General features: G+C 38.9%; 1 protein-coding gene across 1 annotated transcript in view; it reads left to right on the top strand.

Annotated features, from left to right (window-relative positions):
- Liprin-alpha (PTPRF interacting protein alpha) overlaps positions 1 to 26,884 on the top strand; it is a 256,453-nt gene that overhangs the window by 124,294 nt on the left and 105,275 nt on the right. The window contains exons 11-15 of the mRNA XM_068226883.1: positions 1,439 to 1,560; positions 1,643 to 1,755; positions 5,909 to 6,038; positions 10,851 to 11,068; positions 23,774 to 23,966. Coding sequence (XP_068082984.1) covers positions 1,439 to 1,560; positions 1,643 to 1,755; positions 5,909 to 6,038; positions 10,851 to 11,068; positions 23,774 to 23,966 — 776 coding nt within the window. The remainder of the gene's footprint in view (positions 1 to 1,438; positions 1,561 to 1,642; positions 1,756 to 5,908; positions 6,039 to 10,850; positions 11,069 to 23,773; positions 23,967 to 26,884) is intronic.

Below are 26,884 nucleotides of genomic sequence, written 5' to 3'. Positions count from 1 at the left end.
CCCTATGAGTAGTGCCTTTCACAACATCCAGATGCACTGGTTGTGCTGTCAGTGTCATAACATACATCCTGTCACAGCCATAATTGATACAGAGACTTTTCAATTAATCAGTCACTCATTCAATCAATCAATCAATCAATCAATCAATCAATCAATCAATCAATCAATCAATCAATCAATCAATCACCATTGATCTGCATTTATATCCGTCACCCAGGTGGCAGATTCCTTATCAGTTCTTTAACTAGTCTTTTCTTAAATAATTTCAAAGAATCAGGACATTTATTGAACATCTTCATTACAATCCCTATCTCCTCTTCTTATAAATAAAGGTTTGCCCTAGTTTGTCCTCTCGAATTCCAACTTTATCTTCATATTGTGATCTTTCCTACTTCTCCTTTTTCTTCTGTAAGACCGCAGACAGCTTTGTCATGCTTTTTTTTTTTCTCCTCTCAGAACTTTGTCCCTTCTCTCCTGTTCTTCAGCTGGTATTTTCAGTATCCTCTTCTCTTGTTTCCCCCATTGGTGCTTCTCTATTCTGTTTGGTACCTTTCTCTGTCGTTGAGCTTCAGCATATTGGTTGGTGTACTACATTTATTTGTCTAATTCTCTATACCTTCCACCTTGATCCCCATGTCAGTCCTGACAACCCACGTACTTCCCATCTTTCCTCTATCCTACCTCTTGTCTCCCATACTCTTCAAGTCATTCCCTCCATGTCCATCCTGATCACATGTCCAGCAAATCTTGCTCTTTTGAGTCGTATTTCTTCAGAGATCGTCCTCATGTTTCGGTACAGCTCATCTCCTGATCTTCGTTCCTATCTTTCACGTCCTCTTTTTGGTCTCAGTATCTTCCTCAGGAGTTTTCTCTATTCTTTCTCCATTTGCTTTGTACATTTCCTACTTTTAAAAAACCACCATTAAACTTTATTCGTCTACTAATGTCATTTCACGCCATCTCTCCACCAACAGCTCGGAACACACCGCTAATTCGAGTTTCTTGTCTCCTTTCTCACAAGCCTTCCCAGCCCAAGGTTTGCAACATTTTCATAACGCTACTCTTTTGTCGGAAATCACCCAGAACAAATTGAGCTGCTTTTATTTATTTTTATTATTTATCAAGGAAGCCTGGCGACGGTCCTATACACTGGAATTGTACTCTAATTGTGGTCTTACCAGAGACTTATATATACAACCCCTAAATATCCTCATAATCATGTGAAATATACAGTGGCAAAATAATGCATCTGTTAAGAAATAGCAACTGGCCATCATTTTTATAGTCTTACAATCAGTAAACTATTCCTTATGAGCAGTTATCAGTGAAGGCTATGTGCAAGTTTCACTGTGTGTGAATCTATTTCTTCATTGTAAATTTAAATTTTATTTTGTTAGGATTTAAAAATGATAACACCTTCTTCATTATATTATTTCAGAATCTAATGAAAGGTTACAAGTTCATCTGAAAGAGAGGATGCATGCGCTGGAAGAGAAGAATGCACTCACTCAGGAACTGGAGAAGACTCGGAAAGTAGCCGAAGACCTCCAGGGAGAAAAGGTATGATAGTAGTTTGATTGTTCTTGTATTCTACGGATGGGAAGTTAAAAAGAAGTATAATTATTCTCTTTTGTTCTTGCAGGGTGATATTGTGAAGGAGTTGGGGAAGGCAAGACTGGAGATAGATAATGTGAAGCGACAAATGCTACAGCAAGAAATAGCATTCAACATTCAACAGACTGATGCACTTACAAGGTAAGGAAATTTGTTGTATCCATTTCACTTCAGATTGTGTAAGTTTTACTACTCATTTCCATGTCCCCACAATGAAAGTTATGTTTTATGTGTAAAGCTGCAGTCATTAAGAACAGAGTCTAACTATGGTCTCCTAAGCACGCTCTTTCCTTTGTTTCTTCTCAGTGATGAGACTGGTAGCATCATGGGTAGTTTTTCTTCCATTGCATCCACTGATGTTTTAAATGTTGAAGTTCCATGCTAATTGTCAAGTAATATTTCTTTCCACATGATGAAAAATCCATAGCCTGTTTCCAGTCATTTGACTGGGTCAGGAATGAAATTAATGAAGCCCCCTTCTAGCGGCGAGGATGGGAATTGTGCCGGCTGCCGAAGCTTGTCGCACTCCTGTGATTAATGAATGGTTAATGAAATGAAATGATATTGGAGAGTGTTGCTGGAATGAAAGATGACAGGAAAAACTGGAGCACCCGGAGAAAAACGTGTCCCTGCCTCCACTTTGTCCAGCGCAAATCTCACATGGAGTGACTGGGATTTGAACTACGGAACCCAACGGTGAGAGGCTGGCGCGCTGCCACCTGAGCCACGGAGGCTCATTTCTTTTCATATGATATCCTACAAAATTACTGTGCATTTATTGATTTCTTACATATCCCTTTTAGTGTCAGCCAAAAATGTAAAGGTGATGTCCAAAAGTGCCAGGCTGTTTTAATGAAAAATGTAGGCTTTCAGGAAAAAGAATATAACTCCACTGTTTTTAAAGATATGAAAGCAAAACTTAATCAGGGAGTCATCTAACTTCAGGATATATTTCAGATCATTATGAAATTTATTCAGGAAAAGTTGGAAAATGTTATTATTCCTATGATCAGACACTTACAAATGGAGTAACAATGAACCCTGTAGGGCTCACACACATAATATAAGAGCCAAAAAATGCATTTGGTTTGTTCGGAAAATATCTGCAGGAGTGTCAAAAATCCGTAATTCTAAAATCTAGGGTATTGAAAAAATACAGTAACAGTGGTAATCACACTAGTAAACACAATTAAATGATGCCAGTGAAAATAAACAGCCGTGTAGCTAATGATTGCGTGTCAAGTGGTGACCTCGTGGACTTCGCGGACAGTGATTCCGATCTTGGTGAATGATCAAGTGCCAATTTTGCCTGCGCAGAATGTGACTGTACATAACCAAGCAAGTGGTAATGATGATATTGATACTAATAGTGACCAGCCTCCACATCAGTTCCTGGACTCATTTGTTCTTTCATTTCCTCGACTCTTACACCTCTCTTCTTACAGTTCGATGCCATGCTTTAATGAGTCGCGCGTAAATTAGTCGAGGAATTTTAAATATAGTATAGCTTGACATTATCGATAGACAGAAAACAAAAGAATGTTGTCAGAACATGGCAGCTTGAACTCCGTTTAATGGTCGTGCCAAGATTGGGCCTAATTTTCAGTCTAAGAAACCTATCAAAGAATAAAGAAATGAAGAGTCTCTCAGAGTGACGCTGGCAAGTTTCATTCATGTTTTGAGGCAACAATCAACAAATTAATTTAAAAACCACCTAATCGATACTTTATTTTTTTGCCTTGGGCAAAATTAAAAATACATTAGCACACACAGAACATGTTTCGACCAAAAAAAAGTATCGATTAGGTGGTTTTTAAATTAATTTGTTGATTGTACTCATTGATACGGTCATGAAGTGGACGGCTTGCAACATGTTTTGAGGATCGCTCACAGCGACTCTTTCGCTAAGAGGGTTAAAATTAATAAGAGTTCCATACAAAAGACCATTTGGTTTATATCCGACCAGGTGAGTTGGCTGTGCGGTTAGGGGCACACAGCTGAGAGCTTGCATCCGGGAGATAGTGGGTTCGAACACCACTGTCAGCAGCCCTGAAGGTGATTTTCCGTGGTTTCCCATTTTCACACCAGGCAAATGCTGGGGTTGTACCTTAAGGCCACGGCTGCATCCTTCCCACTCCTAGGTCTTTCTTATCCCATCGTCGTCATAAGACCTATTTGGGTCGGTGCGACATAAAGCAAATTGTAGTTTACATCCGCTCGATTTTCAAGGTTGCTTACCTTACGAGACTGGTCGTGTTCTGTTGGACTCCCAGCACTGTGTATTATTGCCTGACATCAATATTTCCATTGAAGCAAGGCAGGGGAACACTGTCCCATCCGCCCTGACAAGTTTTCCATAGAGAATCCAGGGTGTACCGACAGCAGTGTTGAGAACTTCTTTTCAACAGTCCAAATATGCATCAGGGCTCTTTGAAGGAATGCCTTGACATGGAATTACATGAATTCTTAATTCCTGCTCCATTTCCCGATGTTCTAGCGGTTTGACTTGCCCATATGGACCTGCACCTAGTTTGAGTCTGCTACATACAGTTGTGCCATGTCATCTGATAGATAGGTGTCATAGTGGATTCCTGGATATCTTGCATTTACTTTCACGTTATTTTCAACCTTGCGTATCATCAACTTACCTGCATAACTGAATCCTGAGACAGCCCATGTAGGATACTGTCATGGCACTGCTAAACAAAGTTGCTATACCCCTTGGCACAATGTTACGATGAGTAATCGCCCGAATGTGATCACTACCATTGAGGACTGTCTTCCATTTTTACCCTGCCATGTACATTTCGGCATGCTTGTGTTCAAGAAACGGGCACGGAAAATGGCTATGATGTACCCTTCACAATAACGGTCAATTTTCAGCACCATTTCTGACACGAACGACATTGGCACGACTACAAGGTCAGACACAACATGGCTCACAACAGCAGGCACATAGTTCCAATGTCACTCACCAGGTGGCAATTGTGGTGCACCTTCTGTATTTGTACATAAGTCCTTGTCTACATATTTAGATAAAGGGCCACATTTTTATAAGCCAAGGAGATGGGATTTAAGAATACATTTCAGTGATTATTGTAGATGTGACACTTGTACCTGGCAAAGAGGAGCCTGACCTGAATTCTTCCCATATTTATGGTTTGCTGGATCGCTTTTTCTCCAGTAATGCTTCGTAATTCAAATGTGTGGTAGATCTCCTTATCTGCTTTCCTATAGTATACTACAATGAATGCTGGCTGGGGCTTCATCTCCCCACCTGGGTGGGGGCAGTAGAATACATCCACGGTATCCCCTGCCTGTCATTAGAGGTGACCACAAGGGGGAGCAGGGACTCTCATATTCGGAGTGTGGGTTGGCAACATGCTTTCCCTAGCTGATTCCACTTTACTTTTGCCATTTTCCTTGCTTTCATCTTTTCTACCTAGTCTCCATTGGTCAACTCTTGTTCTTTTCTGACCCTGACAGTATTAGATATGAGAGGCATCCTGCCTGTACCTTCATTATTTGATGTCCTCCCTCTGGTTAGTTTTAAAATGAAGATTGCCTGGTAGTACTTCCTCTTAAAACAGTAATCACCACCACCACTTGGGACTTCATCCTCTCACTAAACCATGGGCTGTGATCAGATTAGGTAATCATCCACTGGCATATGGAAGCGATCTAACCTTTGGAACAATGAATGGTACCAACAAAAGGAAGTGAACGAACATCAAGGATATGAAAATGCGAGACTCCCTCGGTTTTGCAAACCTAGTATCATTGGAGTTGTGAAGATAACAACAGTTGACTTACGTAGAGGTCAGATAGGAACAGTGAATGTGAGGAGCCTTCCCCAGGTTTGCTGACTTATGCTCCCAAATTGAGAGTCCCTGGGGAATTAAATAGTTAAACCAGTGGCAACTCTCCTAAAAATATATGCCAAGATAGTTTATTCACTGATCAATAATAGTAGAGACTGAATTATTAATTAATATACTGATTCATACAGTGCTGTAAGAAAAGAAATTGTGGCTTATAAGTCTTCCTTTTATGTATGGTAATTTTCTTTGGGATTATTTAATGACTTCATGAGGTTGATTCATGCAAGACTACTGAAAAGGTTTATAAGATTTACGTTGGTTTCTTCTATTTCATACTTATATTTGTTCAAAACTCCTTCCCAGTTGTTCTTATTTATTGCTATTGGGTATGTGGCATATGTCTAAATTGTGTTGTGGAACATAGAAGTAGTTCTAGGAAAGAAATGACCTGTGCCTTCTGGTGTCTCTTGCAGAAGCCTTTCACCCAGTGCTGCCGATCCCAGTTTTGTGCGCAGCTCCAGTCACACCAGCTTCGATACTCACTCGTTATCTAGGAGGGCACCAAAGCCACGAGTTTCAGCCCTTGAGGACGAATCCGCTAAGGTAATTTTTCTTCTTTTAGTTTTCAATGCTTGCCTAAAAAGCATAGGTGAAATATTTTAAAGCCTCCTTATACCATACATTAACTGATCATTTGCATGCATATAAATTCTTTATTATAAAGTAAATGTTATAGCACATGTCCAAGAATTTCAATCTCGTCACAGTCTGAAAAACAGCACCCGGTTGTGCTGGAACATCGACGCTGTGTTGTGGGAACTGCTGTGCTTTTTTTGAACGACTCAATCTATTGTTAGTTGTGGTAATCAGTTTGAACATTTGGAAGTTTGTTGGATGTACTGATATTCAGTGTTGTGCTGTAGAGGTTAGGCAAAATCTTGATTTTCAGTTGTATCACAAGCAACCCACAAAATCTAGTTGTGTTGTGTTTTGTTGTAAGAGTAAAATCATTGAATAATAATAAAAAGTTGACTATCACTTGCCCTCTTTAGATTTACCAATATTTCTCCTCCAAGCGAGATATCAGCTACAAATAGTGAGTGATCACAGGCGTCCTGAAACAAGAACACAATATTACTCTCATTGTTGATTATCAGTATAGTTTAGTAATAGGATTGGCTCCCTGTCATGCGGAATATAAATGGTGATGGAGAATTTTTAGTGAATCCTTAATAATGTTTAAGGTGATGTCATTTAGACAAGTTAAAGACAGTCCAAGGCTTTTGATATGTTTCCAGGTCAACATTGGCACAGCATCCTTCCTGCCAAACAGTAGTTTATAATACATCACCTTTTGAAAGGAACACGGTAGTGATCAGAGAGGTATGGTAGACATGGTTCTCAAATGGACTTCTTTTCCTGGTTGACTTCAGATGCCTGATGTTGATCCCTTTCAAAGCAAATTGTTGAATCTAATACAACAGCTTTTCCAGTGCGCTGGCTTACTGAGACAATATCAGCTCTTCTAAAAGATCCTTCAGAGGATTTTTCATGGGTTTCCCATCCTAAGAATCTCAAAGATGAGGCTAAAGCACTTCTCACTTGATGTCTTTTGTTCAACAGCAGTTCACCTTTGGGCTTGAGCCTAGCACATGCCCAAGAATTTCATCTCGCCGCAGTCTGGAAATCAGCAGTGGGTTGTGCTGAAACATTGACATGGTATTGTGGGAACTGCTCTAATGTTGCACGACATCTTCAGAGCAATGGTCCATTCCGAACATGAAATCCCCCTTTCTATTGCTCACCCATGAATTAGTTTGAGGGACATCTGAGTACCTTTCCTGTCAAGGTATGCCTTGTCCCGGTCTTGAAGGCATCATCTTGAAGCTCCTTCCATATTTGCCTATCAGTCATATCAATAGCTTCAGTTGGCAACTTGTGTAGTTTAGATAGGGCTGAAACCTTTTCTGCTGGAAGATCTCTGAGGAAATGCAAATTCAAAAGTAGTGCTCATCTCAATAAATCCCAGTCGTTGAGTTAACAACTCACTGTGGTATCCCACACAAACAACAATTCACAATCCCAGTCAGTATGAATACCTTTATAAAAATCTAACACTGATAACACTCAGATTCATTATCATAGGGCACATTGCCTGTCTGGTAATGATTTAATTTTTTAATATTATTAGGTTTATCACACCTCCCATAATGAACATTTCTAAGGAAATCATTTGTCGGAAGAATTCCCGCCGTCCCTCGTCACACTGAGAAGATCTTAAACTACACTGTAATTTAACCACCGTCAAATATCACTGCTAAAAATACATCTACAATGTTAAGATTTGTTTATATTGGGGATAAGTGATTATTACTTCTCATGATTTTAAATTTGTGAAGCATTCTAGCTGAGATGTGCTTAAACAACCACAGTTAAGGAAAAGCACCAGCATGTTTGCATTATTGCTAACTACATATGTATTCTACTAAATAGAGGGATAAAAGTAGAATACAAGCAGTGGAAATTAAGTTTCAAAGGTGTCGAGTAGGTTTAACAATAATGGACAGAGTAAGAAATGAGGGAGTTTGGGAAAAGATAGAAAAATCAAGGATGCAGTGGTATGGACATGTTAAGAGAATGGGAGGAGAGAGGATACCAAGAAAGATCTTAGAAATGGAGTTGAAGGGAAGGGTACCTAAAGGAAGACCGAGGGAGAGATGGCTGAAAGGTATAAAGAAGAGCATCGAGGCAAGAGAAGGGAACTGGACAACAGTGACACAAGAGAAGTGGTGGATGGACAGGAAAGGATGGAGAGGCTTATGTTCCAAGCATACCCAGCCTGTGATTGGAAACTGCTCCAGATGTTGATGATGATCTAAGGAAAATCTGCAAGTTATGGAAGGGGTACGACAGATAATTCATTGACTGATATGTAGCAGTGAATATCTGGTCTTCCTTCAGGTGTGGCAAACACTCTAGCTGAACATGGTGGTGGTGCTGAGGATCCAATCCATTTTGATTTTGTCCATCGCGTACAGTTCCATAAAATAGTAGGCTGTAGCTCCCTCGTTGTCCCTTCTTCTCTTCTCTTCTCTTACATCCGATGGCTGCAGATCTTGTCGCAAAATCTGAAATATTTCACGAAAGTTTTACACAATGCTCCACATGCTAAGCTTGGTAACAGTATATATCTTCAACATGATCTAGGCTGATCCGTGTCCATAGAGAGAATTTACATGTCACCTATTTTATAGTCACGAAATAAAGTACCACTTTTCTCATCAATTGTGATATTTATTATTGGGTACCATACCTTAAAAAAAAAAAAAAAAAAAAAAAAAGCCTATTATATTTGCTTATTTCATTATTGAATCACTGCCCTGTATCACTTGAGTAATAATAGTGAGCCGTAGCCATAAGCCCTATCTGTGTCGGTGCGACGTAAAGCAAAAAAGAAATCGTGAGTTATTCATCATTGGCACAACTACACAAGAAGAGGTCATGTAACGGCACTGTTGCTAAGTATTGTTTGAGCACAGGTCTCTTCTGTGCTGGATTAGGCCCATTTAAAGAACAAGCGATGGTGAAGTGTTCTTGTTCAAAGCAGCAGGACAACTCCTCTCTCTGTCAGACAGATGGCAAACAGATTTTTTTGGAAAATAAATCAATAAATTAAGTTCAGCTTTCGAACACTACAAGAATTGAAAAGTCTCTGTGTGTTAACATGAGCTTGAAACTGTTCCAATATGGGTACAATAAACGTTAGAGGGGAGATATTTTCAAACATTAATGCACAGGGCAAATGTTGGGGCTGTACTGTAATAAAGGCCGTGGACGCTTTCTCCCCACTCTTTCCTGTCCTGTCGTCGCCATAAGACCTGTCTGTGCTGTGCGACATAAAGAAAATTGTAACGAAAGACAATAATAACAGATTTATAACGTATTTTACTTTTACACAAATGATGAATAAAGACAACAAGACAACATACCGACCACATAGTGATGATTTGAAGTTATTTTTTTTAAACTGGAAAATGTATATAACTTTAAACCTGTGTGGTCTCTGGGACAAATATGTCATGATGCTCTGTAAGGGTTAAGTTTGTTCTTCATCAAATAATTGATCTGTGTTTTTCATAAATTAGTTTATTTCAGTTATAAAGAATAATTGTGCTTCTCAGGGTTACTGTAAGTATTGCCAAGTTTCAATATATTTGGGGTGACTGTTGTTTTACAATAATTATTTACCTGAGTGGCTTGTTAATACATGTAATTTGGTTGGTATAAAGAAATGATCACCATTTAACCTACAACAGTCAGGGTGGGCCTCAGAGACCCAACAGTGTGAAATTTTGCTATTACCCCAAGTCTTCAGCATTCAGAAGGCTGTTCGCCTCTGCACCTTCCTAGAATGGTCATAGGAATGTGTTGCAGTTCTTATTAGGAGCTTCATCAGTTAGTCTTTTTCTGTCACTTGCGCAAAGTGGCAGTGGGATTCTCAGGCCCGGCCCGACTCGTGACAAGGTTATTTCCTGCGGCTTAAGTTTCAAAGCTCTTACCGTGTGCATATCTTAAATAAACAATAGCATTAGTGCTTCAATTCAATTCAATTCAATTCAATTCAATTCAATTCAATTCAATTCAATTCAATTCAGTCGCTCCTGATCAGCATTTATGGCAGTTGCCCAGGTGGCAGATTTCCTATGTGTTGTTTTCCTAGCCTTTCCTTAAATGATTTCAAAGAAATTGGCACACGTATTAGCCAATGTACAGCAAGCGTTTGACATATCCAGTGACGCAGAAGGTAAGTTATTCCAATCCCTAACTCCTCTTCCTATAAACGAATTTTTGCCCCGATTTGTCCTCTTGAATTCCAACTTTATTTTTCATATTGTGATCTTTCCTACTTTTAAAGACACCACTTAAACTTATTCGTCTACTAATGTCATTCAACGCCATCTCTCCACTGACAGCTCAGAACATACCACTTAATCGAGCAGCTCGTCTTCTTTCTCCCAAGTCTTCCCAGCCCAAACTTTGTAACATTTTTGTAACGCTCCTCTTTTGTCGGAAATCGCCCAGAACAAATCGAGTTGCTTTTCTTTGGATTTTTTCCAGTTCTTGAATCAAGTAATCCTGGTGAGGGTCCCATATACTGGAACCATACTCTATTTGGGGTCTTACCAGAGACTTATATGCCCTCTCCTTTACATCCTTACTACAACCCCTAAATACCCTCATAACCATGTGCAGTGATCTGTACCCTTTATTTACAATCCCATGTATGTGATTACCCAATGAAGTTTCTATGAAGTTTTGAACATGGCAGCATCAAGCGGAAGGATTTCAATACGGTAAATGGCGGAAATGTTATACGATGGTGAATTATTTGTGCTCTTTTTTATGTTCTACTAGATCCATGTCCTTGGGGAGCAGGAGTGGGAGAAAATGCAGCAGGCACACGTATTAGCCAATGTACAGCAAGCGTTTGACGTATCCAGTGATGCGGAAGGTGAGGACAACGAGAGCATATTTAGTGCAGCGGAAATGTTGTCCCCATCTGGCCACACAGATGCTCAAACTCTGGCGATGATGCTGCAGGAACAGCTAGATGCCATCAACAATGAAATAAGGTAGAAAACGTTTTGCTTATTAACTTGGTATTGTCATGTTTCTTTCTTTCTATTCACAACTTGTTGACATTTTGATTATATTTTGAAACTTTTCCACTCTCATTTGAACACCTTTTCTTATCTCCCTCTTCCCACTCCTTATATAATTACTCTTTGATATTGAACATTTGTTGATTTATTGATTAAAAACGAAATTTAAAAATTCACTACATTGACTGTATCTGTGTCCTGTCCAGTGGAAACATCCTGTACCTGTGTGGTAGTATACCCTGAAAATGCAGGTCCTTACACAGGAATCGCTTTGTATATGCCATGGGGTATATACTGATATGGTGGTGTTAAATGTCAGACCCCAGGCAATACCTGCCTGGCTTGGAAGGTATTGCCTTAGGTGTGACGGCTACGGAGGTTGCTCGTGATTGGAGCCTGTAGCATTCAGGGAGGGATACTTTCGGGAATGGCTTTGAAACGTCTCAAGCCTACCGCAGGTGGTCTATCACCCAAGTCTTTAACATTTGATTCTCTACGGGCTGCATACCCGTGGGAACAAGTGCAGTGTGAATAGATGGGTTCTAAATTCACTAGTTTCATGTTGGCTACTACAACCGATTGGAATGACTTCAAGCTGGTAAAGTTGTTGCTCCGCATCTTCAGTAGAGGAAACGCATATATCTGTCTACGAGAAAGACTTTTATGATATAGATGTTATTCCCATTGGGAATCTGAAATATTTGTTCCGAATTAGTAAATTTATAATACCAACTATATTGGTATTAAAGACTTTTCAGTTGACACATCAAAGATGTCTGCAGTGAACTTGAGAACCTGAAAAATATGCGCAGTGGTAGCTTGTTATGGAAGATGGGCACCACAACTCAGGCTGATCGGTTGTGGAAGAGCATTAAATTCTGAATTCAGCTTGTGGATTGATCTTCCACCGAGACCTGATCTTGAATACTGACGCAGTGAGGTAATGGAAGATGTGAAGAACTGTGGCAGGAGACATATCACGTACACCGAGCTCGATAGTTGCAGTCGCTTAAGTGCGGCCAGTATCGAGTAATCGGGAGATAGTGGGTTCGAGCCCCACTGTCGGCAGCCCTGAAGATGGTTTTCCGTGGTTTCCCATTTTCACACCAGGCAAATGCTGGGGATGTACCTTAATTAAGGCCACGGCCGCTTCCTTCCAATTCCTATGCCTTTCCTATCCTATCATCGCCATAAGACATATCTGTGTCGGTGCGACGTAAAGCAAATAGCACACACATCAAGTACATTATGTGCAAAGCTATCAACAACGAAGTGTCCTCTGATGTCTTCATCATTTCTTTTAAGATGCCAGCATTACCAGAGAAAGTCAAGGTAACATCCTATTATTGTGACAAGAGATTGTGTATTCCACATCCAATTCGGTGCTGTAATTGCCAAAGGTTTGGACATGTGGTATCTTGTTTGGACACATCTATGTATGGTACAGGGGGAAGAAAAGCTGATGGCTATGGAGCAGTGCACGCCTCTAAACAAGTGTGCTATATGTGCTGGTCTTCTTTTTCCTCGAGATAGAAACTGTCTTGTCTATCTAGGTAAGGAGATGATCCAGAAGATTAAGACCCTGGATTGTATTTTGTACCAGGAAGTGCGTTGTAAGTTTAATTCCTTGATTGCACCTGCAAAGACACTATAGACTTTTGTATCATATAGTCTATCAAATTTGTTGTTTCTTCCAGCTACACCTGTGTAGATCACTGTGCTCAAAGTATCAGTTACTCCAGTAGGGGGAAAAAGAAAGAAGAAAAAAAAAAAAGGAAGCCTTTGCCACAGAGGCAGCTGATGGTTTGATGGTTTGTAATAAGGCAGCTAAGCCACCGGGACAGGGAAGGAAAATAAAGTCTACCTCCCCTAAGTGGTCGGCAAAAGCTGTGGTGAAGGACCTTCATCAACCAGGGATGGAAATATCCCTCGCAGCCCATCCAAACTAGAATAAAAGGCAAGGATGAAGAGAACTCTTCCTAAGCGCTCCTTTATCCCTCCTGTCAATGAGAAACCATGCCCTCCATCCAGCACCACCAGGAATGTTTGCTCCATAGCCAGCACATTCTGCTTGCAGGAGAACCTCTTGCTCCTGAAAAGCATCCTGGGTCCCTCTACCCCTCCAAAACCTGATGAGATATGGACACCGAGGGTTCATGTCTCACATTGGCTTAACGCAAGTAAACAAGTTTCCACTCTGAGGAACTGTAATGGTTATGACAGGCATCTTGCTGATCAGCGCCAGCTAATCAATCATTTCTGCATACAAGAAACAAATCTCAGACCAGGTCATCTTATGGTCTTGAGAAATTTCAGTCTATACTCGAAAGAATGAGATAATACTGACCGGGCTTCCAGTGGTATTGGTATCTTCATATGTTCTGATGCATACAGTGAACTAGTTTCATTAGGAACTGAGCTGGAAGCAGTAGCATTGTGTTTTGGTACCTATTACGACTACGTGTAATGGACTTCATTATGATTACAAACATGTATTCTTATTTGTTTTAATACTTTGGTATTTTTGTAATGACTAAAGTTTATAATGTAAATTTCCTGCCAAACCAGTCTCTTAGCGATCGAACATAATCCCGTGTTTGATTATGTACATCTCCCTTCTGCTTATTATAATTCAGAACCATTTCCACTTGCCCTTTGTAGATATAATCTAGTGTTCAGTTCTAAACTTCTTATTGGACTCTAGTCCTCTCTCTAACACAGAAAATGATTGATGTGCTGAGACAAGATTGTCTGAGAAGACTACATCTTCCTTCGTAGGGAGTAACATTACTCTTCGATCATTTTCCATCTAGTTTCTATAGAACACTTTGCCGCCTTGTCAGTACTTTACATATTTTGTTATACCTACTTCCCGTACATGTTTCGAGAGCCAATTACACTCTTCTTCAGCGGTTGCAAAAAATCAGTAATCTTTGGACTTGGTACATTGTTACAAATATACTTATCAACACAACAGTTATATATAAATCTTGAAATTGTTAAAATATTTCTTTGTGTTTCAACTTTTACTTACTTAGGTACTATGTTAATTTATTACAGACTTTAAAATAGAAATTTTCAAATCATAAATTAATATTAAATTAGTCACTATATGCTAAAATTTTAAATCTGCTCTGCTCTTTGAACTTACATCCTTATTTACATCTAAAAAGAAATAAAATATTTCTTTATGTCTAAATTTACATTTACTTTGACATTTAATAAAACAAATGAAATAGACTTTTTTTCTAAATAAATATATAACACCTATTAAGTTAGTCACTATGTTGAACTTAAAATATATTTTTTTCTGCTCTCTTCTTGAAAATTTCTCCTTTCCTTAAGTTTGCTATATTTCTGAGACCTCTCATATAAATCGGAATTTCCTCCTCCTAATCCCGTCCGACGGTGCTAGCCATCTTAACTGTCCAATTCTTCAGTTTCAACTAAATTTATCCACAAATTTCTATTGACAGCAAGCAAAGAGCAAGAACATGATTTGTTTGATTCAGACTAGGGCAATAATATTTTGTTGTGGATAAATTTGGTAACCGGTTGAAATTGAAGAATTTGATGATTAAAAGGGCTAGCAAGGTCATTACGTAACCGGCAACATAGTAGCAGCTCACCCTGTAATGTCATTGACAGCAAGTGAGGACATATTGTTTGGTTCAGACCAGTGTTATACCATTTTAATTTGTTCTGGGTGTCTTAAGATGTGTCCTATCATTCTATCTCTTCTTCTCATCAAATTTAGCCAAATCGATCTCCTCTCACCAATTCGATTCAGTATCTCTTCATTCGTGATTCGATCTATCCATCTCACCTTCAGCATTCTTCTGTAACACCACATTTCAAAAGCTTCTATTCTCTTTCTTTCTGAGCTAGTTATCATCCATGTTTCACTTCCATACAATGCCACGCTCCACACGAAGTCTTCAAAAACATCTTTCTAATTCCGATATCAATGTTTGAAGTGAGCAAATTTCTTTTCTTAAGAAAGCTCTTCCTTGCTTGTGCTAGTCTGCATTTTATGTCCTCCTTACTTCTGCCATCGTTAGTTACTTTACTACCCAAGTAATAATATTCATCTACTTCCTTTAAGACTTCATTTCCTAATCTAATATTTCCTACATCACCTGCCTTCGTTCGACTGCACTCCATTACTTTTGTTTTGGAATTATTTATTTTCATCTTGTACTCCTTACCCAAGACTTCATCCATACCATTCAGCAACTTCTCGAGATCTTCTGCAGTCTCAGATAAAATAACAATATCATCAGCAAATCTCAAGGTTTTGATTTCCTCTCCTTGGACTGTGATTCCCTTTCCAAATTTCCCTTTGATTTCCTTTACTGCCTGTTCTATGTAAACATTGAAAAGGAGAGGGGACAAACTGCATCCTTGCCTCACTCCTTTCTGGATTGCTGCTTCTTTTTCAAAGCCCTTGATTCTTATCACTGCAGACTGATTTTTATACAGATTGTAGATAATTCTCCGTTCTCGGTATCTGATCCCTATCCTCTTCAGAATCATAAATAGCTTGGTCCAATCAACATTATCGAATACCTTTTCTAGATCTACGAATGCCATGTACGTGGGCTTGTCCTTCTTGATTCGATCCTCTAAGGTCAGACGTAAAGTCAGGATTGCTTCACATTTCTTCTGAAGCCAAATTGATCTTCTCCCAGCTCAGCTTCAACTTGTTTTTCCATTCTTCTGTAAATAATACGTGTTAAAATATGCAGGTATGAGATACTAAACTAATGGTGCAGTAGTTTTCACACCTGTCAGCACCGGCTTTCTTGGGAATAGGTATAACAACATTCTTCCAAAAATCGGATGGGACTTGTCCTGTCTCATACATCTTGCACACTAAATGAAATAACCTTGCCATGCTGGTTTCTCCTAAGGCAGTCAGTAATTCAGAGGGAATGTCATCAATTCCAGGTGCCTTGTTCCTATTGAGGTCACTCACAGCTCTGTCAAACTCTGACCTCAAAATTGGGTCTCCCATTTCATCAGCATCAACAGCCTCTTCATGTTCCAGAACGAAATTATCTACATCTTTACCTTGATACAACTGTTGGATATGCTCCTGCCATCTTTCTGCTTTGTCTTCTTTCCCTAGAAGTGGCTTTCCATCTGAGCTCTTAATATTCATGCACCTAGATTTCCTTTCTCCAAAGGTTTCCTTGATTTTCCTGTATGCAGCATCTACCTTTCCTACAACCATACAACCTTCGACATCCTTGCACTTCTCCTTCAGCCTTAGCTACCTTGCACTTTCTATCCACTTGATTCTTTAATCGCCTGTATTCTTTTCTGCCCTCTTCATTTCTAGCATTCTTGTATTTTCATCGTTCATCAATCAGGTCTAGTATCTCCTGAGTTATCCACTGATTCTTAGTTGATCTTTTCTTCCTTCCTAACATTTCTTCAGCAGCCCTACTGACTTCATTTTTCATGACTCTCCACTCTTCCTCTATAGTGTTTCTTTCAGCCTTTTCATTTAGTCCTTGTGCAACATGTTCCTTGAAACAATCCCTCACACTCTTTTCTTTCAACTTGTCTAGATCCCATCTTTTTGCATTCTTTCCTTTCTTCAATTTCTTCAACTTCAGATAGCATTTCATGACCAACAAGTTGTGGTCAGAGTCCACGTCTGCTCCTGGGAAAGTTTTGCAATCCAACACCTGGTTTCTGAATCTCTGCCTAATCATAATGAAGTCTATTTGATACCTTCCAGTGTCTCCAGGTCTCGTCCACGTATACAGCCGTCGTTTGTGGTGTTTGAACGAAGTATTAACAAGGACTAAATTATGATCAGTGCAGAATTCAACCAGCCGAGTTCCTCTTTCGTTCCTTTGTCCCAATCCAAATTCTCCTACTGTACTACCTTCTCTTCCTTGGCCTACCACACTATTCCAGTCTCCCATCACAATTAGATTCTCGTCACCTTTTACATATTGTATTAAATCCTCTATCTCCTCATATATTCTTTTGATTTCTTCATCATCCGCTGAACTAGTAGGCATATAGACCTGCACTATTGTGGTGGGCATTGGTTTGGTGTCTATCTTGACGACAATAATTCTTTCACTATGGTGGTCGTAGTAGCTTACCTGCTGCCCTATTTTCTTATTCATTATTAAACCAACTCCTGCATTTCCCCTGTTTGATTTTGTGTTGATAATTCGGTAGTCGCCTGACCAAAAATCTTGTTCTTCCTGCCAATGTACTTCACTTATACCAGCTACATCTAACTTTAGTCTATCCATCTCCCTTTTCAGATTCTCTAACCTACCACAACGATTCAAACTTCTAACATTCCACGCTCCGACTCGCAGAATGTCAGTATCCATCTTCCTGATGATCGCCCCCTCTCGTGTAGTCCCCACCCGGAGATCCGAATGGGGGACTAGTTTACCTCCGAAGTATTTTACCCGGGAGGAAGCCATCATCAGTACATCATTCATACAGAGAGAGCTGCATGTCCTCGGGAGGTAGTTACGGCTGTAGTTTCCCGTTGCTTTGAGCCGTGTAGCAGTATCAACACAGCTAAGCTATGTTGAGTATTATTACAAGGCCGTATCAGTCAATCGTCTAGACTGCCGCCCTTGCAGCTACCGAAAGGCTGCTACCCTCCTTTTGATGAACCATTCGTTAGTCTGGTCTGTCAACAGATACCCATCCGATATGGTTGCACCTGCGGCTCGGCTATCTGCATCATTGGGACACGCAAGCCTTCCCACCGCAGCAGGGTCACATGGTTTGCAGAGGAGGGTATACCGCGTATTTTTTAAAATTTGCTTTACGTCGCACCGACGCAGATAGGTATTATGGCAACGATGGGATAGGAATGGAAAGGAAGCTGCCCTGGCGTTAATTACGGTGCAGCCCCAGCATTTGTTTGGTGTAAAAATGGGAGACCACGGAAAACCATCTTCAGGGCTGTCGACAGTGGTTTTCAAACCCACTACCTCTCGGATGCAAACTCACAGCTGCGTGCCCCTAACCGCACGGCCAACTCGCCCGGTTTTACCGATTATAACAGCCTGCCTGAATAATGGTGGGAAGTAGCTGGGGAGTTAGATAACTTTCTTCTTAAGCATGCCATGCCTCTGGTTCATAAATTTTCTGATGCTACTGGTACGTAACGAACTGGTTCATCATAGCATTCGATCTATTCAATCTCTACCGTGAGGCAGGGATTGGAATGCGCAGTGAGTATATTTAACGGAACAGAGGCAGAGGAGTGTTCACGGCTGTCTGTGGCCTGGTCATTCCAGCACTGGAACTTTGGACTGTTAGATCGGCATCGTAGTACTGTTCGTTAAAAGTGAGAAAATGTGCGTTTTTTCATTTGAGCGAGTATTTTGTATGATAACATTGCTTTTAATCCCTGCATTCCTACTGATGTTTTTATAATGAACTATGGTGACGTCAGTTAGGAAAACAACAAAGTTGGTCTTTCTGAGAATACCGTAGCGAAGCACAGGTACATCAGCTAGTGTTTGTGTTCGACAGGCTGAGAAACTTATAACACTGAGAATAATTATAAGCAGACAGATGTGTTTCAGTCTACACGAACATCCTTGGATTTTGTCAAATCACTTTTAACGATGTGTATATATGTACAACATTGTTTACATTGCATAAACTTGTTGATGATTGTAAACTGGTGATATTATGAACAAGGTAAAATAGTACATATGTAACATACGCAGATTTCATTGAGTGCAGTAACTTACTGTAACTTATATGTAATCAATGAAGATGGGGACAACTCTATGTATGTGGGGCTTTCTCTTTCTCCATCTGCTGCCCACGAATTGTAGGAACAAATTTGAGAAAATAATAATAATAATAATAATAATAATAATAATAATAATAATAATAATAATAATAATAATAATATTTCTTTCTTTCTTTCTTTCTTTCTTTCTTTCTTTCTTTCTTTCTTTCTTTCTTTCTTTGTTATGCCCGTTTATAGAGCGCGTTGGAACTTGTTAGCTTGATGATGGTTTTCTTATCTTCTTCTCCCAAAATCTCTTCATGAACTTGCTATGCTGTTTCTTGCGTTCTTCTGTCCATTGTTTTTCTGTGGTTCCCTTAGCCTTTTCTGTGAAAGTGTGCGTTGCAACCAGAGTTCCAAACGCCTTGCGATCCCTGATGGTATCTTCTGTGATGTTCATTTGTTTTAAGTCCTGCTTTATTTCCTTTAACCAGCTGATTTTGACTTTCTTTGAGTTAATTATACCAAGCAGTTTTTTTTGCAAATCGTCCATTCTACAGATGTGACCATAAAATTCAATCATCTTCTGCGTACGGTGTCTGTGAACTTGTCCATTGCTTTGTTCAAATCTACAATTTTTCTTTTCATCCATGTACCATTTACATCAGGGCCTCTCAGGGTGCATGCGCATGGTGCATGCGCATGGTGCATGCACTGTGCACGGTGCAAAAGACGACTTGGCTTGGTTGACCAGAGTGCAGACCCCCCACTCCTTGATTTGGAGCAATAGCGCTTACTCTCTCTTTCCTCACGCCTCTCTCGCTCGCTCCGCCTGTCTCCCTCTGCCCCACTTGCGCCGTAGCGCTCCAAATCCGGGCTGAGTAGAGCCGAGCTTAGCCGAGTAGCCAAGAGACGAAGCGTTGATCCGAGCTATACCGAGCGGCACCGATGCACAGTGCACGGAGCTCTTGCGCCTCGCTCTGCACGCGTGAGATTTTGGGCATTTGAGAGGCCCTGATTTACATGAATGGGGCCGTATATTTTCCTAAGAATTTTTTGTTCTTGTTTTTCAATTTCATCAATTTTAGAGTGGCCTCCTAGAAATGTGGTTTCTGAGGCATACAGAGCTCCGGAAGAACAACAGTCTTGTAATGCCGAAGTTTTGCATTTCGTGACATCACTCTTTTATTGTAGTGGTTCCATGTTATTCGGTATGCTTTCAGGAGTTTGGTGGCTTTTTCTAAATTAGCTTTCCTGTCCAATCCGGATGATACAATGATTTCTCCTAGATATTTGAAGGAAGGGAGCGGTGTGATTATTCCATAATTTGTCTGTAGTGGGGATCTTTGAATATTCTGGTGTCCATTAGCCATGATATGAGTCTATGATATTATTATTATTATTATTATTATTATTATTATTATTATTATTATTATTATAATTATAAAAAAGTGAGATAAATTATGAATGTAGAAGTCCATTAGTAACACTTTAGCAAGTTTTAGAAAGTTTTATGAACTTACCACAAATCAGTTTTATGTCCATTATTTCAAGCACCAACTGATGGGCTGATTCTGGTCTCTTGCTTTGGTTCTGGCTAGCTGACATACTTGTCTATAGGGTTTTCAGGGGAAGGCAGAAGGGTAAAAACCTCTGTTCAACAAAGCGAGGGGGAAGTGCTATGTGACTGTAGTGTATTTGTCCTGGCATGTATTAGAATAAATGCATGATAATGACTTTAGAGGAAATAAATATGCAGTAAAGAACGAAAAGTACCTTGTATGGCTTCATTTTTAGTGATAAAATAATAATGTAAGTACCGGTCCCAAGTGGCAGGTTGCTGTACAGATAAGTGTAACTTAACCCACATTCCAGATGTACTTTGCATCAGAGTAACCTCCAGTGGAAATCATTAACAGCTGCTGAAAAATAGCGTAAAATATTGTTTTACCAAAATTTGAATTAGTTTAGTAGCGCAAAGCCAGGGACTTCTCATTAGTGTGATCGTTGAGATTGGTTTGGTTGGCTTTTCTTGCATTCTTGCAGTATGTATTTCTATTGCCTCCTGTATGTTTAATGATGTGTCGATTTCCGTAAAATGGTGAGAGCTGTCAGATAAGTGCTTGCTGAATGCTGTCTGAATCTAACAGCACTTTAGTGTTCTTTACATCTGGTATGGAAATTGTGTTCTGTCTGGCCTATATATTCGGTGTTGCAGTTTGGTTCTTGACATTTTAGTTTCATAAACTCCTGATTTGGAGGAAAGGTTTTGTTTTTGTTTAGGTTCCATTTTCTGATGTGTCTTTGTAGTGTGTTGTTTGTTCTGAAGGCTATTTTTAGACCTTGCTGTTTGAAAATGTTAGCTATACATGCTTTTGTTCACATAGCTAAGGACTGTGCATTTGTTGTTTTCAAGTGTTGTATTTCTGGTGTATTTTTTCCTTAACAATCGATCTACTGTGTCAGTGGTTATTTTCTTTAGTGATTTGTTTTGTTGTTTGTGGTCTTTGGTTTGAATATTGCTCTGTGTGTCATATTCAGCCCTGCATGTTCTGGTGATAGGATTCATTATCCATTGTGTGTGATGTCTGAGTGGGTTTTCTGTATATTTTTATGAGAGGTTGTCATTATTTTGTCTGATTGTGAAGTCAAAAAAATTGAACTTCTTAGTTTCTGGTATCATTGTGAATCTGATTGACCTGTTATTTATTTATTTATTTATTTATTTATTTATTTATTTATTTATTTATTTATTTATTTATTTATTTATTTATTTATTTATTTATTTATTTATTTATTTATTTATTTATTTATATTTATTTATTTATTTATTTATTTATTTATTTATTTATTTATTTATTTATTTATTTATTTATTTATTTATTTATTTATTTATTTATTTATTTATTTATTTATTTATTTATTTATTTATTTATTTATTTTATTTATTTATTTATTTAACGCATCTCCTCCAGTGTAAGTTCCCTTTAGATAGCTGGTTGATTAAGAAATTGTTTTCAATGTTATTTAGAACTACGCTCGCTATTATTTCTGACAGGTTGTCTTGTTGAATTCAGTGACTTACCATTGACAAAGTATAGTAAATGGAGGAAAGAAAAGTAAGACTCAGATCAGGATGAGTGCACCTGGTAAATATCCACCACTATTTAGCTACCGTTGGTGACCTGGGTTCAAATTCCAGTACTTCCAGAGATTTATATATGGCAGGAGGGCTGGTTAAAAAGGTACATGCAGCTTGCCTCCATTGGGAGTGTGCCTCAAGATAAGGACACGAATGTACTGTATTGCACCCCCTGCAGGTGGGGGATGCATACGAAGAATACACCCACGATATCCCCTGCCTGTCGTAAGGGACGACCAAGGGATGATGTTAAAACCATGTGGTTACTTGTGATTAGTACTATTATGTGCGAAACACCATGGGTCGACGTTACTTGCGACTAGTACCACCTTGCGAGGGAAAAGGAGCAGTACCATGATGCGAGAAACACAACGGGTCTGGGCATTGTTTGTGATAAAATGCCATCGTGTGCATTCCACCAGTCAGTTCCGCTGTGTTCAAAATGGTTCTGTGTTACCTATGAGTAGTACCACTTTATGAGAAACACCATGGGTCTACGTTGCTGTGGTTGGCATCACTTTGTGAGAAAAACCACGGGTTTGACTCGCACCCATGATAAGTACCACTGTGATGAAAACCATGGGTTTATGCTGCCTGTGGGTCTACATTACCTGTGATTAGTACCACTATGTGAGCAACACCAAGGGTCTGCATTGCTTGGAAGTGATGCCGTTATGTGGGAAACACCATTGGTTTGTGTTACCTTTGAATGGTGTCATTGTGTGTGACATACCATGGGCCTACGTTAGGAGGAACACCATGGTTCTACCTCCTAGTGATTAGTACCATTATGAGGGGCCGGTGATCCGGATTTTGGACCGCTTCAGATAAATATCATCCCAGTAGTTAAGGCATTGTGAATAGGATCCACAGATTGTTTTTGTTTCATCGTCATTCGTTTTAGACTAGTCAGTGGATACATTTTGAAGTTTTAATTTTCATTTTGTTCTCCTCGTACCATTAGGGGCCGATGACCTAGCTGTTAGGCCCCTTTAAATAACAGTCATCATCATCATATACTATATTGCTAATAATGGTGAGCCCATGGTTAGCGGTAACCCTTCTTTTTAACAATAGATTTTGTTGTTGAAAGCAAAACTGTTTTGGTTTAAAGTTGTTCTTACAAGATTAGTTAGTTAGTTTGTTTCTTTTAGTTTGTTTTGTAATTTTATTTGATTCTTCTATTGGTGCATTGGTGTACATGTTGGTAATGTCAAAGGATATCATTTTTATACTCTGTTTAAAAAAAAGTTAGTTCTAGGGTTTTTAAAATCAGTTTGTCTTCTTTAATAGAGATTTTTTTCTTCTAGTATTTGGTTGATTAGCTTGTTTATGTTGTAACTTCATGCATCCTTGCAATTTGTTATTGATTTGATAGGACATGAGTCTTTGTGTATTTTGGGGAGGGCTCTTAGTGTGGAGAGTTTGGGATTTCTGATGGTCTTTCTTTTTTCTGCCATGTGAGAATAAGGGCTGTTTTCATGATTGCTTGTTTTATCTCATTTTGAAATATATTTGTTGGGTCACATTTAATCTCTTGTATTCAGTTATTGTTAATGAATTTTTTTGTCCTATCTTCGTACTCTTCTTTTTCTTTCATTATGACTGTTATGTTTCCTTGATCGGCTTTTGTGAGGAATGACTGAGAAAGTAGGGATCGTTTCGAATTCGAGATTTGGGTAGGACTACGTACAGTTAGTTCTTCCGAGACCATCCAGGTTCTACTTTATTAACTGTTTTCTAATTGGAATTTTTCCTGCTAATTTTTTTTAAAAATTTTCTTCTCATGGTATAGACTCATTCAAGAGGAGAAGCAAAGCACGGAAGCTCGGGCAGAGGAGTTGGAGTCACGGGTGGGCAGCCTGGAGCACATGAACCTCCTAGTACGTGGCCGAAGCTTCGAACGAACATCACCTCCTCTGAGCGGGCGGTCGACACCGAAGTCGCATCATTCGCCGCAGAGGGACTACCTTCACAAATATCACACGGTGAGCCTTAGCCTCAGCTGAATGTCACTCTTAACCCCTCTTCGCACCAACTGCACTCATCTTTTACTTTTATCAGTGTTGGTAATGCTGTTGTGTTAACATACATATGAATGTTTCGTGTAATATTCACCCAATTAACAAGCAACCACAGTCTCTGTGTGTTGTGTGTGTGTGTGACAAGATGGGAGTGGGTGGGCCATTGTACTGTAGATCCAAAGGTGAGTGTTCCACAATCATCTAACTTTACTGAAGCCATGGTACGTTCTGTGACGAACAAGTAGAATTGAAGTGGGATCCACTTTGGACCCAAGGAACCTCATTACATCCAAGCTCAGATTTGTTTGAGATTTTGTTTCATAGAATAATCAGGTAATCCAAGATACAATGCTAGGTTTTCTTTTTATTTATTAACACTGTTTGTGTCCACATTGGAGTATCAAAATCAAACCTTATACAACAAAGTCTTCAAAGAATAAGTTGAGCTTTTAACACTTGACAACTTTTTAATTTCCCAAAACTTCTTCATTCTGGATAATCTTGCGGCCTGTTCTTCTGCAGGTATAACATACTGTGTACACTGTGATATTTTTAGTGGTAGTCTTGTGTACTTGTTATTTAGAATCCGTTTCTTTCTCTATTTTCAATTTGATCTTTAGTAATTTTCAGTTCATCTAAATCCATTTGTATTTCTTTAAACCATGTGTTTTTTTGTTTTACTATTCGAAAAAAATCAAAAAGTTGTTCAGGAGTCTAGTATTTGGTAAGCGGTATATGTGTCCGAAGAATGCAATCCTCCATTTTCGCATTGTGTTAATGATGGATTCACTTTCCTTGTAAAGTACTGAATTTGGTAAAAGGTTTCAATGGCCATCAATCTGGTGGTTTTTATTGATAATTGTCCGAAGAATTCTTCTATCAGCTTTCTGCAGTTTGTCTGTTGTTGATTGGATGTTCAGTTTAAATAATGTTTCACTTGCATATGTTGCTAGTGACGGAGTAATAATGTCGAAATATAGCATTAACCGAAGGAGATTGTTTCTTGTAACTCGGCCAGGTAATTTGTTGTGCTCGTCTCACTACTATCTATGGATGCTTTTGCGTTAGCATTCCAAGTTATAATCTCACCAAGATATTTAAATTTGTCTACAACCTTTATTTTTTGAGAATTATTTAACATATGTGAAATGTCAACTTGAAAAGATGGCATAATTTCTGTTTTCTCAAAATAAATTTTCAACCCAACCTTCGCTGCTAATCATTTTAATTTCTCTACTTGAAATTTAGCTTCTTCAGTACTATTTGCTAATAATGCGATCATCAGCAAATGCGAGATTATTTAGTCAAATATTTCTTCCAGTCTTAACAGTCGGTGGAGGTACCTCGTTCCCTTCACCCATAATTTTTCCAGCACAAATTAAACAACAACGGGGATAATCCATCTCTCTGTCGAAGACCAGTATGAATTTCAAATGGCTCAGAGATTTCAATTCTGAACCTAATTTTACATTTTGTATTTCTAAGAGTGACCGCAATAAGGTTAACAAGTTTCCGATGTAAACCGAATTCAGTAAGGATATGCAATAATGATTCACAATGGATACTATCATAAGCTTTTTGAAAATCAATGAAAGTGATCACTAAATTTTTGCTCCAATCCTTTGATATTTTATAATCCATTTGAGACTGATAATTTGATGTGGACAGCTTCATCCTGGATGGAAACCACCCTGATATTCACCAAATTTAATATAAAATTTTTCATGAATTTTGGAATATAAAATCTTATAAGTGATAGACAGCAAAAATATTCCTCGATAGATACTAGGATGTGATCTATCGCCTTTTTTGTGTAGTGGGTGTATAATTGCAACATTCCATTCTTCAGGCAATTTTTCGGTATTCCATAAATGTCAATGAGATGTTTATGTAAATTCTGAATAGTCTGTACATTTGCATTCTTCCAAAGTTCCATTACTAGTTGATTCTCTCCCGCTGCTTTAAAATGTTAAAGTGAATCAATAGCTGCACACACACTTCATCGTAAACTGGTGGTATGACCTTTTCCGGAGTTGTTTTATTTATAATAAAAGATTTATTTATAATAAAAGATATGTTTTGTTTGTGTAGAAACCTCAGTCTCTGCAAGTCATGAGAAGATACAGAACTGTGGAATGAAGTACAAAAGGGCTTTGTCGTTAATTCCCTTGTTTTATGAATCACAGAAGTTCTCTTCTATTTTCTGGAGCAAACATCTATCTAGGAATTTAGTGTATCGTATCTGAGAAAGTTTGGTGAATTGACATTCGCACATTATTTACATGAAGAAGATCAGAATTTCCAGAAATAGTTTTGCATGTGAGGGAACTCGCAAGCTGGCAGAACGATCTACGTACTCCCACGTGTTCATAGAGCTCTTATTCAGAGTGAGCAGTAACATAGGTGGTTTACTGTTTTAGGACTATTCTCATTGTGACATGGTAGGACTGCTTATGGTCTTCACGGCTCATGTCATATGACAAATTTTGATTATTTTTACACGGTATTTGGCAATGTTGATACTTCAGATATGTCAACATTTCAACTGCACTTTGGTTGCCCTTCTTCAGTTTCCGTTTCCAGTTCTTTCCTTGGTCAGGTTATGAAACAAGGATCTCCACTACACTTTACTTGCTTCCAGTTTAAAAAAAAATATCTTTCCTCCTCTCTTCTCTATACTGTCCTCCACTGAATCCATCCACCTCTTTCCACGTCTTCTTTGTAGTCTCTTTTTTACTGTTGTTTTCTAAGTACTTTCTTTGGAACCCGTTCTTCTATCATTTGCATCATCTGTCCATACATTTCAGCTCGCTTGTTTCTATCCTGTCCAGTAGTATTGGATTCGAAGAAGTTGGTTAGTCATCTCCAGTGATCCTGCTTCC

Source organism: Anabrus simplex, chromosome 3 (genome assembly GCF_040414725.1).
Source record: "Anabrus simplex isolate iqAnaSimp1 chromosome 3, ASM4041472v1, whole genome shotgun sequence".
Classification (NCBI taxonomy): Eukaryota; Metazoa; Arthropoda; class Insecta; order Orthoptera; family Tettigoniidae; genus Anabrus; species Anabrus simplex.
The sequence above is the reverse complement of the archived record's forward strand: the minus strand, read 5'-3'. Positions and strand labels throughout refer to the sequence as shown.